The 17,985-nt window shown below is 42.2% G+C and overlaps 1 protein-coding gene across 1 annotated transcript; it reads left to right on the top strand.

Annotated features, from left to right (window-relative positions):
• On the top strand, positions 1 to 17,943 carry LOC146492106 (ras-related protein Rap-2a-like). Its single transcript, XM_085150532.1, has 2 exons — positions 1 to 2,654; positions 17,008 to 17,943. Exons 1-2 carry the CDS (start codon positions 2,341 to 2,343, stop codon positions 17,243 to 17,245), a joined length of 552 nt encoding a protein of 183 aa, XP_085006658.1. The 5' UTR covers positions 1 to 2,340; the 3' UTR covers positions 17,246 to 17,943.
• The last annotated feature ends 42 nt before the right edge of the window (positions 17,944 to 17,985 follow it).

The following is a 17,985-nucleotide window of genomic DNA, read 5'->3' as shown; positions in this document are numbered from 1 at the left end:
TTACCCAGAGTTTTTATTAGAGGCCCTCTCAAGGGCCCCTGGTGGTCCCTAAAGCCCACTGCCTTAAAAGCAAATAAACATCAGCTCTCATGAAAAGAGATTATAAAGCTGCACGCATTAAAACATCTGAGAGTTGCAGCATGAAGTTTTTAGTTGATAAAACATAATGAGAAGGACCCAAGAGCAGGACAAGTAAGCGCTTTTTCCATTATTTATTTTCTGCCATTTCCCTTACTGCAGTGGAGTAGTGCTTTTCTGAGGGGGGGAAAGCAGCTATGAGGGGTTATTAGTACCACAATGGTAATGTGTAGTTAACTGCCGTTTGATGACAGCAATGGACGGGCCTCTCAGCAGCTGCACTTATCATGTGTCACTAATTAGATAATAGCCTTCTTAAATTCGTTACAGTCCTCGTTGAACAAATGACACGAACACAGCCTCCCTTCTCCAGTGCTCTTGATATTTACACTACAACTAGAACAAAGTAATCACAGAGGGTATAGCTAACACAAACTATAATAAATTTAAAAAAAAAAACACAGGTTATTGCAGAAACATGGTGACAAAGATTAACTGTAAAGAAAGTAAAAAGAATCATCATAAAAATGCCCCCAAAATTATGTTTGAATTTCAGTGACGAAGCCTCTGTCCAGATTATTTGCTCCTGTCTTGCACCACGTCTTTACACAGTTATTACACCCATTGATATCTGATGCTTGGTTGACAGTCCAGCAGCAGGTTGTTTTTTTCTTTTAGCAAATCCAAAACACAAGCTAATATACAGATATGGGCTACTATGGCTCCAGAGACTGGCAGGCCAAAGTGCTTTCCTGCAATACAAGACAAAAAAAATAGCCTCCACGCCCTGCACCACTCATATTTCCCTGGGCACACTTAACCACAAGTGGTTAAACCATTAATTCTGAGTGTATTATATCTGATACATGAGTTTTTGAGATTTATTAGTTTTCCAATAAAAAACTAAATTAAAAACGATACATTTTAAGCAATAAATGTAAATAAAAAATGCCAGATGTACCAAGTATGAGACAAATTAAAACTTATATAAATGCAAATTAATATTTTTAATTACTTTTTTGTTAAAAGGTTCAGCAGAAACTACATTTCTTTAGAAAATTGATTTTTTCCAGCATGGTTCAGAAACCTTTAAAGGATTAAATGTGTAGGAAAATTGTTTAAGTGCTCAATCACAGTGCATCATGCAGAACCTTCACATTTGTGCTTAGCACTGTCTCCTTCTGGTTGATCTGGCCATCTACGATGCAGTTTAAATGGAAACCCTTTAAAAAGACTTACTATGTGTTTATACAGTGGTTCTGCTGGAGGTTTATTCCTATTAAGAGGGAGTTTTTCTTTCCCACTGTTGCCAAGTGTTTGCTGACAGGGGGTCATCTGATTGTTGGGTTCTCTCTCTGTTATTCCCTTTACCTTACGATATAAAGCATCATGAGGCAAATGTTGTTGTGATTTAGTGCTATAGAAATAAAAATAAACTGAAATTGCAGAGTGGAAATTTAACATGTTCACCTTTTTATCAAATTATTTAGTTTGCCTGAGGCTTCAGTTAACATCCCTCAGAAGAGCTCAGAGTCAAGCATCATATGTTGACACTGTCTTGAGATATGTGCTGCAAACCAAGTCCAAGCCTCTGGCTTTGTCTTGTGCAGGCTAGCCTCCCATTGGCTGCTGACAGCATTCCTCGCAGATTAGCTTATATTTCCGTTTAAAACGAGGTCAAAAACAATTATGTCACAGCAGCCTCTCTTATTTCTTTTCCATCACATCTGTGCTCTGCTCCCTGTTGCCATGTGGCACTAATCTCCCTCCATATCTTCCAGGAAATAGTAGCATCCAGTGGATGAAGCACACCAGAGGCGTGGATTCCCAGCACTGTTGTCTTCTATAAGCCAAAGAGTGCTCTTCGCCTTTAACTCCACTGTACCCCACTGTGCAGGGGAAATGTAGTGTTAGCCTTTTATTTTGTCGGCACATAAAAAGATGCGCCGTCTAGTTGTTTCTAATAATAGCCGATCTTATTTTAACTGCACCGACGCCTTATTGCATTATGGATGCCTCCGGAATGGTGTCCCTTCAAGATAGCGTGGGAATATTTCAGTAGAAGGCAGTGTGGCTGTGCATCTCAGGGCTAAATGCTCCAGCATCATTCGGCCGCCTATAACTGCAAGAGCATCTCGTTTACCGGAGGCTGTGTCATGCCTGTAGCGTGAGTCTGGGCTGCTGTGCACGGGCATGCGTTTCTTTGATCCGCTGCTGATCACTTTATTCTCTGCATGCCGGATTTAACTCCGCGGGAGCGCTATGCGGGAGTATAAGGTGGTGGTGCTCGGCAGCGGCGGGGTGGGGAAGTCCGCGCTGACGGTCCAGTTTGTCACCGGGACATTTATAGAAAAGTACGACCCGACCATTGAAGATTTCTACAGGAAGGAGATCGAGGTGGACTCCTCTCCGTCGGTGCTGGAGATCCTCGACACGGCCGGCACCGAGCAGTTCGCCTCAATGAGAGACCTTTACATCAGAAACGGCCAGGGCTTCATCCTGGTCTACAGCCTGGTCAACCAGCAAAGTTTTCAGGACATCAAACCCATGAGAGATCAGATCATCAGGGTGAAAAGGTGAGAGGCTTTCCAGTTTGCTGTAATTCATTGTAATTCTAAATAAATGTTCTGATGCCACAGACAAAAGGCGAGCAAAATAACGTCTTAGGGGCCTTAAATAGCCATATTGGGGCAATAAGGACCCCGGAAGTTGTCTTTGTCGGTGAAGGAATGTTAAGGATATGATAATAAATATTTACACCTTGATTCAAATAAATAAAACAGTCACATTTGACAGTAAACATGCTTGGAGTACCCCATGGAGCCCCTCCAGGGCCTCTATAAATGTAATGAACCCCTCACACACACATACAAATCAGTGTTTTGTTTTGTTTTTTTCATTTTAAACTGAGGCTGAGAAACATCACAAAACTGCCATCCTCTCCACATCTTCCCTCCTCTTCCTCTTCCTCTCCCCCCCCCCCCCCCCCCCCACGCTCTCCTCCAGTCCTTCGTGAGAAGCTGCATCCCGCTCATATGTTCTTCATAAGAGCCCAGCTGCGGCTCACCTGTCACACATCAACCCGCTGAACTCTCCCAGGGTTTGATATTCTCTGCGTCTCTCACACATGACTAACTCTGCACGGCTTTGATCAGCTCAGTCCATTACTCAACACATCCCCTGAGCTCATCTCACAGCCTGGGAGTGAGAGAGAGTGGGAGAAAGGCTGTGGTCTATCCTTTTCGGTAGTGACACATTGGAATTTCTTTTCTTTTTTTTGGCTCAGAGTCTTGTGTAAATGTGTGAGCCTGTGACTCCAGGGTGCAACTGGAGTGAAACGTATTTTTCTTTGTTTTATTCCCAACAAAAGAGCATCATTATGACTTCTTCAATAGAAAAATGTTTTATAGCCGTTGTTGTTTTGATGCCAGCAGCTGATAGACGAGCGATTGATGCTACTTTTCATGGCTGTTCAGTGAAGATGGGGGAGTGTTAGGTGTGTAGGGCAACAAAAATCCCCACTAAAAGTGCCCCACTTTAAATCAGCGAAGACATGCAGACGGAAACCAAAGTGAGATAGGAGCTCTGACTCATGCAGTGGTCTTACATGAGCATCATCATTGGGGGAAAGGGGGGGGGGAGCACTTCATTATCATCAGAAAGAGAAAAGAAAAAAATCTTGTCATTACACTTAATATCGCCCCCCTTTCTGCTTGTTGAACATGAGTGTTGTGACTTTTATAATTTCACCAGTAGAGTATTGCTGCGGCGCTTTCCATCTGCCTCCCAGGAGTGAACTCGGTGCTTCTCTTGTGGTGTGGACGTCACAGGCCGAGTGGAAGCTCGAGAGCGTCACAGCTGACGATGCACAGTGATGGCGAAAGCGTGGGGGTGGGGCGGGGGGGAACTCCTTTAAAATTAATTTAATAGTAATGATGGATAAAGAAGTGCCCCAGCACCCAAAGCGGCTGCCCACACTGCACCAGCCATCGCCGTCCTCAAGTGTATACCTATAAATATTTCATGCTTGTATTTCACACTGCTCTGGCTTTGAAGTGGGCCTTGTTACTGTATGTGCAAAGCCGCAGATAAGTAAAACACCTTTAAGTAGACTTGAAAACATAATATTGTTGTTGAGTTTTGTGCAGAGACATTATTACACAAAAATTAAGTGTTTGCATGTTCTCCCTGTGCCTCGCTGTACCTTGCTTCCTCTCACACTCTTAATGACATGCATGATTGTAGATAGCTGCTTAAAATTGGTCTTAGGTGTGGATGCTGTGTGAACATGAATGGTCAGTGAGGCTAGAAACGGTGGTCAGTCACAGTCTGTGACAAAAGTAGAAGTACTAGCAAGATCTACTCGGTTATTTACTTGATCTCGTTAAGGTGTCCGTCACAATTGGCTCCTGCTCTCCATTAGCTGTCTTTAGAAAAACAGCCTCCCTCCTCCCAAACTTGTTGCTGAGCCAGCAGCAGTAACAACGAGCCTCACACAGAGATATAGTATGTGCCCACTCACCAGAACTTAATGGGATTGTGTTGGGTTGAAAGCCAAGAAGACATCGGGCCTCCATTAGGCAGTCATATAAACCAGAGTGCTTATGCAAGGCTTTCCATGTGCCAAGCATGGACAAGAAGTGAGATAAGCTGTTTGGTTAAGGAGGCGTGACTCCATAGTCTCATAGTCCACTTGTTGTATGACAGATCAGCTACCCAACCTAAAGAAAACCCGAATGTAATGTCATAGTTAACAGTTTACTAAAATTAATGGACAACACAGGGTAACCATTAAAAAATATCTCACTAAACTAAAAAGTGGCTAATAGCTAAAATTGTGAGCTAATATTATGACCTCTGTTGCAGAATTTCTTGCCAAAATTCTGCTTAAGCAGCTAAAACTGTTAAAAACTAATATTCTGAAATAGTTAGCTAAAAGTATAATAAAAAAAACCTGTGAAACTTGATTAGCTAAAAGTGTGGCTAGCTAGAGGTTGAAATACTAACATTTAGAATATAGTACTACGCAAAAGTCTTAAGCCACCCCTCATTTCTCTATATTTTGGTAGAAAATGGGAAATAGGTGCAGCGATTTATTGAAACGTGCTAATATACATGGAAGTATAGTATATAGACCCTGTGCACGAGAAAATGCTGACTTCCTGGTTTGAGGCCGGATGTAGGGTTGTACATTTCCGGTAGCTTTACTTTGCGGTCAATCGCTACTGCGAAGATATACTCCAAAATCATGTCCAAAACTCGAAAACGGAAAGATTGCGTTAAGTTACAAAGAGCAGAAGGTGGGAACACTCACCACTGTTGTGTCATAAAAAATCTAATGATCAATTTTGACGTTTAAAGAGTTTAGATCGAGCAGTTGTTTACATCACTCAACACAAGCAGAACTGCATTACTGCATGCAGAAGACACATCGTCCACATTCAGAAGCACATCTCTGTATAGTGACTGGTCTTATGATTTAAACAGGCAAATGTTCAGCATTCAAACTACAGGTGAAGAATAGTCAAACCAGATGTTTCCCCCGTTATGTCGATATCAGCTAGTCAAGTACACACCTACACAGCATGTCAACAAACCGTGAAAAAAAGCCACACAAAAAATGAATGATTGCTGGTAAGGGTTTCTATACATTAGTATTTACGAAGGGTATGTTGTGACTTACCTTAAAAATTACAGTGGTCCCTCGCTATAACGCGGTTATAGCCTTTCACCTCGCTGTTTCGCGGATTTTTTAGTGCAAGTTTGCATGCTTATTTTTACATCACATTGTGTCCTGCGTCCTGATCGCTGCAGTCGATCTCCTCCGTGACGTCTCTCCTGTACAGTACAGAATCGCTGCATCGATCGCTAGCAGTGTGACTCTGAAGTGCAGTACTGTATGTCGGCGAAACGTTTTGCACCGTCAAAAAATAAAATTGGCTACTTGATTTCACCTATCGCTGGTTATTTTTAGAACATAACACCCGCGATAAAGAGGGACAGCTGAGAGATATAACATTTGAATCCCTTTTCTCTTTTGCTCTGAGGGGGAAGAATATCGACAAGTCGATGAACATCATTTACAGATATATTGGGTAAATGCCCAAGACATCTGTAGAAATGTAAATCGCTGCTTGATTCATTCATTTGCTTAACTTGTTTTGGACTGTAAACAGGGCGTGAATAGGACACCGGAAACAAAGCTCCCCACAGGAGTTTCCGCACCGGAAGTAGCATATGCTAACGTGCACATAGTCTATTAGGCAAAAACCGAGTCTCTACAGTTCTTCAGGAATAGTTCTCCAGGTTTCTTGAAGGACATTCAAAGCTCTTTCTTTGGAAGTTGGCTGCATTTTGCTCTTTTCTTTTCTGTGTTCAGACAATATCTCTAACACCACTGGCTGAGTGCAGAGCAAACCATGCCAAAGCCCCCTGTGTTTTACAAATAGCTGTACACGCTCAATTTTGTATCTCTCTCTTGATATTCACTGTATATGTTGACACTGATTTGAATGCAAACTTTTCAAACTGCCAATGATTTTCATTCCAGTTCTTGTGTAATTTGGATTAGGTTAATTGGTAACTCTAAATTGTCCATAGGTGTGAATGTGAGTGCGAATGGTTGTCTGTCTCTATGTGTTAGCCCTGGGACAGACTGGTGACCCGTCCAGAGTGTACCCTGCCTCTCGCCCTAAGACAGCTGGGATAGGCTCCAGCCCCCCCACGACCCTGACAAGGATAAGCGGAAAAGGATAAATCAGCATTTTCTCCACGTTTCCCCTCTGTAAGAATGGCTTCTAGACATACATCCTCCCACTGAAACCATTTCTGATCAGGCGTCAGTGGAGATTTTTTTTTTAGGCTGCTGCTTCTTTTGTTCTCCACTTGTCCAGTTTCCTCATATTTTTTAAGGGCACACTAAACACCATACTGAAATATGCCAACCATTTTCAGTTAATAGCTCTTTGGGAAACACCTTATTGGTATAAAAATGTTATTTTCTGTCTTTCCACCTGTGTTATCTTTAGCATTTTTTGTAGATTCCACTAAAGAAATGAAGAAAAATTAGGTGCATTTTTAATGCATGAATGATTCATAGGTCAATGTGAAGTGGCTTAACAAAAGCAGTCAGGTACACGGATGGACTGAAAACTAGTGAAAAAGCTACCATAGCTCAAAGAAAATATAGAAAGACTGGAGAAATATTGCTTTTAAAATATTATAAGAACATCTGGCTGCTGGAAACAACCTATGGTAAAATGTCAAAAGTATTCAAATTAAAGGGATGGCTTAACAATCGAAACTGTTAGCTTAACACATCAAAATAGCTAGCTGAAATCATGAGCTAGAAGCTCAAATTATATCTTAAAGTGTGGATTACACTTTTAAAGCTTTGCTAAAAGTATACAGTCTAAATAGTTTGTTTGCTAAACACAACGCAAAAAGTGGTCACTAAACACGATGAATTGCTAAGTGTAAGGTTAGCTTACAGCGGTGAACAGAAATGCTAATAGTTAGGGGTAAACAGCTAATTTAGTTTTTGAACCACACTATAAATGATAAAATCTGTTTAAATGTGTTCAGATGAGCACATTTGAAGTTGACATGTGGTTGCCATCTGACACGACTTTGGCGCCACATATACATCAACATTACAGTGTTGACTTAAAGAAGAGGTGAAGAGAAGCAGGAAATACATTAAATACAAAGACACTTGATGTATAGCAGCTTTTCTTCACATATGTGAACAATTTTCTGTGTGTATTTAGGTTAACAAACACCACGCCAGATAAGCTTTACCCCCTGAACGCTCCAGCACGGTCTTAGTCTAACCACATAAACCCCCGTTTAAGTTGCTATCTGTGATAACAACATCTGGGCGTAGCCCTCCTCGCAATCTAATGATCTCCTCGCTTGCATGTTAAGGTTTATAGTTTAATCGGCACAGGAGGAGGAAGCACGTTCAAAGTGTTGGAGCTGCGTTTTCACGCTGCACTGATGCTGTGTCTAATAGCAGGAGGTGAGCAGCACGCACCACTGAGTGGGAATAGGGTGGAGAGACCAAAACTACATATCCCAGGGGGCACTTTGGTTTAGGTACAAAGCCACTTTTTTTCCTTAGGCTTTTAGCATTGCCCATAAGTGAGGAGAGAAATGTTTAAGTAGCCAGCTCTCTGAGGATAGCCACCAGTAAAGTGCTTGGACTTATAGACTTAACATATTTGCTGCACTATGCTTGCTTAAGTGTTTCCATCATGTGCCACCATTTATCTCATTCAGGGGATCTGAAAACACATGGTTCTACCTTGATCCAGTCCAGTTTAATAAGAATTACAACGGTCATTCCCAGCCTTTAAAGTGAAGCCCAGTTTGCCCAGAGGTGAGTGTAGTACAATTTAAAAAAAGCAAACATCATTAGGAAAGTCTAGCAAATTACAATTCCTTGCTTGTGAATCATCTCGCATTCATTCCGGTTTATCTTCTAATCCCTCAGGGTTACAAAAGATTCTTTGCCTTGATGTGTATCTGGACCTTCCTATATTTAGAAGAATATCACTTGAGCCACAGCTATGAACCCGATAAACAGTGATGTCATTCTACTTCCTAAGGGAATGTTTACAGAGTGAAAAAACAAAGTCTGCAAGGCATATGCATTTCAGTGTCACTGAAGGAAAACATCATGTGATGACGCGATCTCTTGGGATAGCACCCAGTGATACGGGGCTTCCCGTGGAGCCAGCTGGTATCCAGGCCGAAGCTCCCTGTCGTGTGTGCCAGTCTTTGTTCATTAAGCTTGTGATTGGTCAATATTATTCAGGCTGTAAATATAAATCAGAAACCTTCTGCTACCAAAAACTTCTAGTTCCTCACCTACAGCTCCTGCAAGTCTCTGTTTATAGATACTAACTGCAGCATAGTCCAACTTGCATTGGCACTCAACTGGATAATAGAATTGGATGGATGGATTATATCAGTTTGCATTCTTATGTTGCAGTTATTGAAGTGTTTTAAATCATTCTAATGTTGCACATATTGATGCCAGCTTCCCAAGTAGGAAAAACAGTCAGAGCTTTGTAGCATTGATGGGTTTAATGCAGCCATTCAAGATGTATTAAATTGACTTGTACAAATAGCATGAGCACAGCTAATGTTAAAGGAACCCTGTAGTGTTATTAGACCACTAGGAGTGCTATTAAACAGGGCTGTGAATAATAGGAGGCCTGTTTTGTTTGCTTTTTGTGCCTTTTGTAATACATATATAAGGTGATAGGTCACGCTAACTCCTATAGCGTGCTATAATTGATTCCTTACTATGCAGAGAAAGCTGGGATTACATTCACAATTATAAAAATACATTCAAGCAAGTGCAAGCAAGTTTGTGGAAGGTGCCATGTTGCCCTGTCATGTTAAATGGACATTGCCATTCCGCCTCATATCCTGAACTGAAGTCAGAGCTTTAAAACATGCTTAAATATGCTTATTTAATTATTTATATATTGTTGCAATTACTTTAGCCATGCGACAGCTGACCACGAGCTGGCTAATCAACAGCATCTGGTTCTAAGCTAACATCATGCCAGGTAATGTTAGGCTCAAGTCTCTTAAAAATCAGACATTCTCTCTGATAAGCATTATAGTCGTATACATTGTATGAAAGTTTATTTGTTATTTATTTATTATCCAACAGTGTTCGATCCAATTCAAAGAAGTTTCACCGAGTAGGTAGGTCACAGGTAACAGTGACAAAACAGCAGCTAACAGGGGCTAACAGCAGCTAAAAGAGATTTACTGCAGCAATAATGCTTACTGGCAGAAAAGTCCCTCAACAACTCGACACCTCGATATAGCTGTCATGGGACAGAAGTGAGCTTTACCGATTCATCAACTCCTTTCTGAATCCTTACACAAAGTTTCACAGCCTCCTCTAGAGTAAATGGACACGGACACCCAGCATATTGCTAAGGTAAATAGCATAAAGACACCCTCCTCACTTGGAAGGGCTAAGAAACCAAAACTGAGCTGAAGTCCTTCTTAAAACTACCATGACCTGGATGACCGAGAACCTGCAAAGAGTCTTTATCCGGTCGTTAAGCGATGACGTGACGAATCCTACTTCCGGGCCTAAAGTAGTCTGTGTTTAATATGGCTTTTGTGTTGTTAACATGTTTAAAGTTTTGTATTTTCTTCTATTTAATCTCAAAAAGCTCCTAAAACAGTCAGTGATCACTGTTGACCTCTCTCGGCTTTTATTACCGCTAATCATTTATTTAAGCTCAGTTTTTAAAACCTTAGGATGTAACTACAGCCCAGCCCATGCAGCAGTATATGAATGACTAACCTCGTATTGTGGATGGATTATCTCAGTTGTGCTCCTGGCTGAAGTTTGGTCCTTTTACAGCATCTTGCCATGCGATTACATTTGTTCCTGACCACCGAGAGCACTCACGTTAACTTTTATCGAGTGGAAAAAAAGTTAGCTTGTTTATATTATGCTAACATAACTGTGTCGCTAGCGGTCACGTAGCACATCATTATATACCAGCTAGCCAAACTTCAGTAACCCTACAAACGTCACTGCTGTTTAGTTTTCTGTCTTCATTTATGTTGGAAGTGATAACAGAGCTGTGCGTTTTAATTTGTTTCCAAAACCTCGCAGTCAGGACATGCTATATTGTATTTAGATAGAAGCTAGCGAGCTAACTTCCTGCTAACTTCTAACTCCGTTAAATGTCATAAATTCAGTTTTCATGGATGCCTGGATGTTAAACTCAATTGTTACACCTGGTAGAGCAAAACGCTGATCATTTTATTAAAGATGAAAGATTTTAGACAGTTTTTCAACTCTCAGTAATGCTATAGTGATCGTTTGATATATGGACCTGCAGCGGAGTTTAGGCCCAGACACAGCTAGTGACGTCAGACTTAACGACCTGATTGCATTATATATAAAACTGCCAATTAAATGAACTTCTTACTAATCACAGGTCCACTCAGAAACATTTCAGCCCACTGCTCCATGTCTGTGGAGGAATATCGAGGTCTTTGGGGACTTATTTTTGGATCAGCCTCATGTGACCAGAAGAGTAAGTGCAGATCAGTCTTTTCCAGTTGGCTTCTTTTTAGCTGCTTGACTGAGATACTGCTTTCAGGCTCAGCACTCACAATGAAGGAAGAAACTGGAATATTTTAATAATAGGTTTATTAACAGCCTTTCCTGCAGTAGCTTATCTCTCTCTTTGGGAGTCTTGTTGTCATTTAGGTGCACAGAACAGCAGGTATAATAGCACAAAGCAGCACTGGCCACGTGAACTCACATTCTTATTTAATGTCTTTCTATCTGAACAGAGAAGAAGATTGTCAGGGGAGCTGGGTTGCACCATTAAAGGTTGAAATGAAGCTTGGGGTTTCATCTTTAAAAAAACACCTTCTCCATCTGCTGTGCAGACCCCTCTCTTTGCCTGTGTATCACGGGAATGTTTGCGGTTTTTCCTCCATGATACCGAGGCATTACAGAAACATTAGATACCAAAGCTTTGTTCTCCAGCAGTAACACACCCTTTGGGAGTTCACATAGTGTGGGCACTATAGGCTGTGTGATTTCTCTATCCAATTCTACATGCAGATACGTGGCTGGCTGTCACACAGCGCTGCTGCTGCTACAACTGGTAATTAACAGCAGATCCAGGGAGCAAAGAGATGGCTGCAGGGTTGGAGGGCTTCATGTAGGCGATGTCTGACTGTTCTTTTGTAATTTGTATGAGTGTTTTTTGCTGTGGGCCCTGTAAAAAAAACAAAACAAATGAAAACAAAAGGTAAGTGAGGTCACTGAAGCTATTTAGCACAGCAGGTAGCCTTAACAAGTCTGTTGTACCCCGAGGCTAAATGGAAAATGTGGAGGCCATCTTTTTTATGTGAGGAATAAACGCTGATTCTCTGTGTGGGTGGGTGGGTGCGTTTTGTGTTTGCCTCTTTGCCAGCAGCTGAAATAACAGCCTGCAGAGGTGAATGGCATTAAGTCGTTTGTGTCTAACTTTTATTTCAGGCTTATACGTGCATCATAGGGATGTTGCAATATTTTAGATATCAATACAGACTTAAAAATAATAATAAATCGGTATAGTTTTTTAAGCTATTTTAAGCCACTTTATATTTCTAGCATTGTTTCTCATGCTCTGTTTTTAAATCTAAAATGTGCACATTTATACAACTGTATAGTTCAGCCAACCAATCCCAACACGTTCCAACTGTGCAGATAATCCCCATACTAGGTAGTGTCCAACTGCTGTAAAAGGAACGAGTCAGAAGCGTTTGTTAGTTTCTCCTGATTTATATTTATACAGCCGGGAAAATAACACTTCAGGAAGAACATAACACTGGTAAACATACCGTTAAGGCTCCAGTAGTCATGAGGACATTCTGTATTATGATAACTGGAATAACTGTCACAGATCCATGCATCATGTTCTTCTGCTTATCCAATACAGGGTCGTGGTGGTGGGGGGGCTGGACCCTATCAATGCCATCGGGGTACTACCTGGACAGGTCTGTCTCTGGGCTATCACATGGAGGCAGATGACCATTCACACTCACTTTCACACATACAGGCAATTTAGAATCACCAGTTAACCACACTGTGCATGTCTTTGGACTGTTGGAGGAAGCCACAGGACATGGAGAGGACCCTCGCAGAACATGCAAAAAGGCCCCGGACTGGTTTCAAACACTTTATGCTCCAAGACGACAGTGCTTAGAGCATGAAGGGTGCCATTCCTCAAAGAGGGTCATAAAAAACTGATAGTATGCAGGTCATCAGAGATATAGACGGACTTTCACTTTTTAGCTCAAAGTGCTGCTGTGTGTAAACACATGGCATTATACAAAACAATCCTCACTGATGCTCTCGACATATTAAACCTTAAACTAGTGCAAAGTTATGCATCCAAGTAAACATAATAAGATACATTTCAATTAAAATAACTAAAAAATATGTACAGAATAAAAAAAATAATAAAAAATTCCTCTTTTGAAAAAAAAGAACAGTTGCCTTTAACTGGGAAACTGGTCTTTTATACTTATATGGGGGTTTTGGGTCATTACAGTGAACTGAAAAAGGCTAAAGGACGGGTTTTTATAGCTGCTTTCAAAAGATTTCAAAATAAAATTTCAAAATAAAAGCAAAAATATGTATTTTAAAAACAGTATTTAACCTTTTTCCTCCCATAAAAACTTGACGACCTCAGCCGTACCCGTAATATTGTTTTTTGTCACCTCACTATATATATATCTAACGTCTGACACGCACCCAATCATTTTGTTCTGTAAGCAGCCAGAATGACAAAGTTCAGAAAAGAGAAATTAGGTTTATACCCTAGCAGTCGTCAAAGAGAGTTGTTCTACCTGTTATTAATCCATCCAAATCCTAATCTAAAGGATTTAGTAGAACTTGTAGATTAAATTAAGTCAGGTCTTCCCCAAAGGTAGAAGGACCCATGACCGAGTTACACTGCATCACGTGGAAACAGAGATATTCATTGTTTTATGTCATATCAATCAACTAAAAAAGCAAATGAACACTTCAATAAAGCGAGCACAGTTAGCACATAGCTATAGTGAAGAGTCATGCTTGAGATAAAGACATTAAGCTTCTCACTCCAACACCTCCTGAGATATTAGTCAATAAGGAGCCTATAGATCCCTGTGGGACAACTTTTCTCCACGGTGTTCTGAGCTGCTCCCCCCTCATCCGATGAGGAGGGGCTTGTAGTTCGATGCTGCAATAAACAGTCGCCGTGCAAACTCCCCGCCCCACCCCAGAGAATCTGGCTCTCCCTGTGTCTTTGTAGATATATATAGAGTTTCTCCTGCAAGGCTGTCAGATTGTGTTTGTCTCCACGGTACTCTCCTTGTTCACACTTCACACCCTTTAGATTCCAGCTTTCCAAACACACGGGCCATGCGAGATGGTTGTCCTGCTGAGGTCAGCTGTTGTTTTGCATGTGTGTGCGTGCGTTTGTGTTGTACAGTGTGGCTGTTGTTAGGGAAAATGTCAGGCTGCAGGGAAGGAAGTCTTCGGCTGTGTGGAATGAGTTTCGTCTGCCTGACAGTTTGAAGTGCCTTCATAGGCAATTAAGACAAAAGAAATGCTCTTTGGAGAAGCTTCTGAGATCCAAAACGAGGTGCAGATACAGGTCAAACTCAGAACCCTTTAAAATCACCGGTTTGCTGAATGACACTCGAGCAGGTCCATAAGTGTCCTCCGCCCTGCTGCCTGCATTCATTTCCTGCAGCTCTCTGGCCCCTGTAAGCTCGCTGAAACGTTTGCCAGCTCTTTTCCACGCCTCAGCTCTTCTCCCAGCTGAGCAGCGTGGCATCGGGCCACCAATTTGTAGATAAGAGCCTATTTCTCAATAGCGCCAGCAGATCAATAAGGCAGGCTGGGAAAGCACTTAGGAATGAGTGATGGCCAAGGCTATTAGGTAGTCTATGCTATTACCTGTTGTGAGAATATACACCCACTTTAATTGATATTGTGTAGTTATTTAATCGCGGGAAACATGGAGGGCATCTAACTGAAATGCAATATCTTTTGCTTGAATAAAGTGGGGTCCCGCTTCATGTAAGTATAATCTAAGTGTCTGTTTGTGAAGTAGCAACTAGTGTGCTAACAGTTTGCCACCTTTGGAAAACTGCGATAAGTCACTGTATATAAAAGATGGCCACGTTGACGTTGACATCAACTCTAGCAAGCTGCGTCCGTACACTGTGGAAAATGGAGTAGAGACATGTTGTGCAATAACGGGATGATATATGATTGCATTCAGAAAAACAGCAGAGAGGTCTGGTTTACGGAGCCCCGCAGGGGACATGGGAGAAAAAAAAATTAAGACGGACTTTTGCGAGATCTCGCAAAAGTTTTGCGAGATCTCACAAAACAAACTCGGGATCTCGCAAAACGTTTGCGAGATCTCGCAAAACAAACTCGGGATCTCGCAAAACAAACTCAAGATCTCGCAAACGTTTTAGCCGCATTCTTCGTACGCTGGCTCGAAGCCGACCGGGAGGTCGAGGCACGATGTGCCGAGAAAGCGGTGTTCCTCCCGGCTGTAGTAGGTCTCGACCTCCCGTTAGCTCGAAGCTAACGGGAGGTCGAGGTCAAGAATGCGGCTAAAACTTTTGCGAGATCTCGCAAAAGTTTTGCGAGATCCCGAGTTTGTTTTGCGAGATCTCGCAAAACTTTTGCGAGATCCCGAGTTTGTTGTGCGAGATCTCGCAAAAGTTTTGCAAGATCCCGAGTTTGTTTTGCGAGATCTCGCAAAAGTTTTGCGAGATCCCGAGTTTGTTTTGCGAGATCTCGCAAAAGTTATTACAAGCCAATTAGCAAATGCTCTGTAGACCTTGCTATTACTGAGTTGGACTCCCTTTTGCCCAAAGATGCTCTGTGGTACAGAATAAAAAAGTGTGCCAAGACCACCAGAAGACCACCCAGTGTGGCCTTCTGCTGCTGTAACTCATGCTCTTCTGCATACCTTGGTTGCAGTGACTGGTTATTTGAGTCACTGTTGCTGTCACTGTCCTATCGATTCAAAGCAGTCTGGCCATTTTCTTCCGACCTCTGACATCAACAAAACATTTTTGCCCAGAAAACTGCTGATATTTTCTCTTTTTTCATCCCGTAGGAAAATCCCAGCAGATCAGCAGTTTGTGGAATACTCAGACCAGATGGTCTGTCACCACCAGTCTCATTTAAATCACCTTTCTTTGCCATCCTGATGCTCGGGTAGTCTTGACGAAGTCTACGTGCCTAAATGCATCAAGTTTCTGCCATGCAATTGTCTGTGTAGACATTTGCATTAAATAGCAGCTAATAGGTATACCTAATAAAATGGCCAGTGGGTGTAGTTGCTTTTTAGAGATCCAGCAACAGTTACACAGCAAAATGAGCGTTTGTTGGCAGTTCTGCTTCATGCTGATTAATATTAGTCCAGTTCATTCTCCTTTGAGCTCTTCACAGGCCATTTCACAAAATATGAAATATTGATCATAGACCCACTGTCTGTCTGTCCCCACTGAATGAAGGCAGTGCTGTTTTGAAGAAGTGTGTGTGTGTGTGATTTGAGTAAAGTGCACTTTTAAGGAGTTACTTACCAAATTACAGATGTCAGCCTCTTCTCAAAACCAGAAGTAATGTACACGGCTCTTTATAAATTCATGCTAAGCCTTGGAGTTTTTACAGCAGTAACAAGCATCAAATATAGCCAAAGATGAATATGAAGTAGAAAATAGTTGTTTCCAGTGCCCCAGTGTTCATGTCTCTCCCATGTGAGAGCAGCACATTAGCTTTATTCAATTATTCAATAACTTATTCCATTACTCTCCCCAGCCTGGTTTCCTCGTATCGATGGCTCAGAGGGGAAGAGGACTGGGCTTGTCAGCCCCGCGCGTTGGGGGAGAAAGCTTTTGATCCTTAAGATGTGCTCAGTGCGCGATGGAAATGGTGCAAGTGCAAAGTGCAGAGCTAACGATTTTTAAACAAGAATTGGAATCCATTAAAATATGCAGCTTGCACACCATGCAAACACATATGTAATGTATTCAGCAATAAATGGACCATCAGTTGGGTTTTTTCATGATGGCGGTTTTCTGATAAAACCTCCTGTTGGTACCGGGCGCCCGCTGAGCCTCCTGGGAAGCTGAAGCTGAGTGTAGCTGGGTTTATTCCTCTCCTCTCGCTCTATTGTGCATTGTTTCAAACCCCTTATTGTTTCAGCATTGAGCAAATACAGTATGTAGGCCAGCAATACACACACACTCACACACAAGCAGCCACATTTATGGCTCTTTCCCTCTCTTTCTTCGTCCTGTAGGAATTAAGAAGTTCCTGTAGTCGGTAGTAATTCCACTGATGTCACTTTCTCTCTTAATTTGCAGGTACCAACAGGTACCGGTGGTTCTGGTGGGCAACAAGGTGGACCTGGAGGATGAGAGGGAGGTGTCCCCCAGCGAGGGCCAGGCGCTGGCTGAGGATTGGGGCTGCCCCTTCATGGAGACGTCGGCCAAGAGCAAGACCATGGTGGATGAGCTTTTCGCGGAGATCGTCAGGCAGATGGACTTCTGCCCTCTGCCGGACCGGAGAGAGGCCTGCTGCCCCGCCTGTAGCATACAGTAGCTGAATGTCGGAAGGGAGGTGGAGCAGGAGTGATTGGTGGATGGATTGGAGAGGAGTAGAAATTAGTGTCCAAATGTATTCATGTTAGACAAACTTGAAGATTGGAGAGGGGGCAGGGTTAAAGGAAGCGAAACCCCCACTTTTGGTGTCACTATTCTTAGCTGCTTCCTAGAGGATTCTGGGAAATGTAGGAAGTTGCAGAGAAAGCAGGTTAAGGGGAATTCAGTTTTGACATTCACTACTTCTCCAACACAGAGGGGATTTTTTTTTCCCTCTTAAAATAAAACAAAAAACAAAAACACACGACCTTCCTGCTACTATCACGGTTTTTGCTGATTATTCCAGAGTGAATTCCCGGGGTTTTCCCAAAGGCAGCGCGGTGCCAAAAACCATCTTAAAAGCCATCAACAAAGAGGACCACAGTGCTAAATGCTTTTGGGAAAGCAGCCATAGGTCCATGGGAGGACGGCTCGGCGTGCTCAGCAGTTCTATCTGTCCCGTTTTTCTTCTGCTTGTTGTTCTATTTTGCACTTTTTTGGTTTTTTTGCCAGTGCAACGGCCATTCACCGGGTACCCGGAGAGATAAGTTAACACCACTGTGAAGGAGTCGTTACTGGAAGGTGCATTTGGAAGCAGGGCCCACCTTAACAATAAATGAATGACAGGATGAACGAATGTGTCTCAAACAAACAAACAAAAATGGCCGCACCTTTAGGGGGGGATTTATGTCCCATTCATGT

Source organism: Neolamprologus multifasciatus, chromosome 23, assembly GCF_963576455.1.
Source record: "Neolamprologus multifasciatus chromosome 23, fNeoMul1.2, whole genome shotgun sequence".
Lineage (NCBI taxonomy): Eukaryota > Metazoa > Chordata > Actinopteri > Cichliformes > Cichlidae > Neolamprologus > Neolamprologus multifasciatus.
Note: the sequence above shows the minus strand (reverse complement) of the source record. Positions and strands in the feature narration are given on the sequence as shown.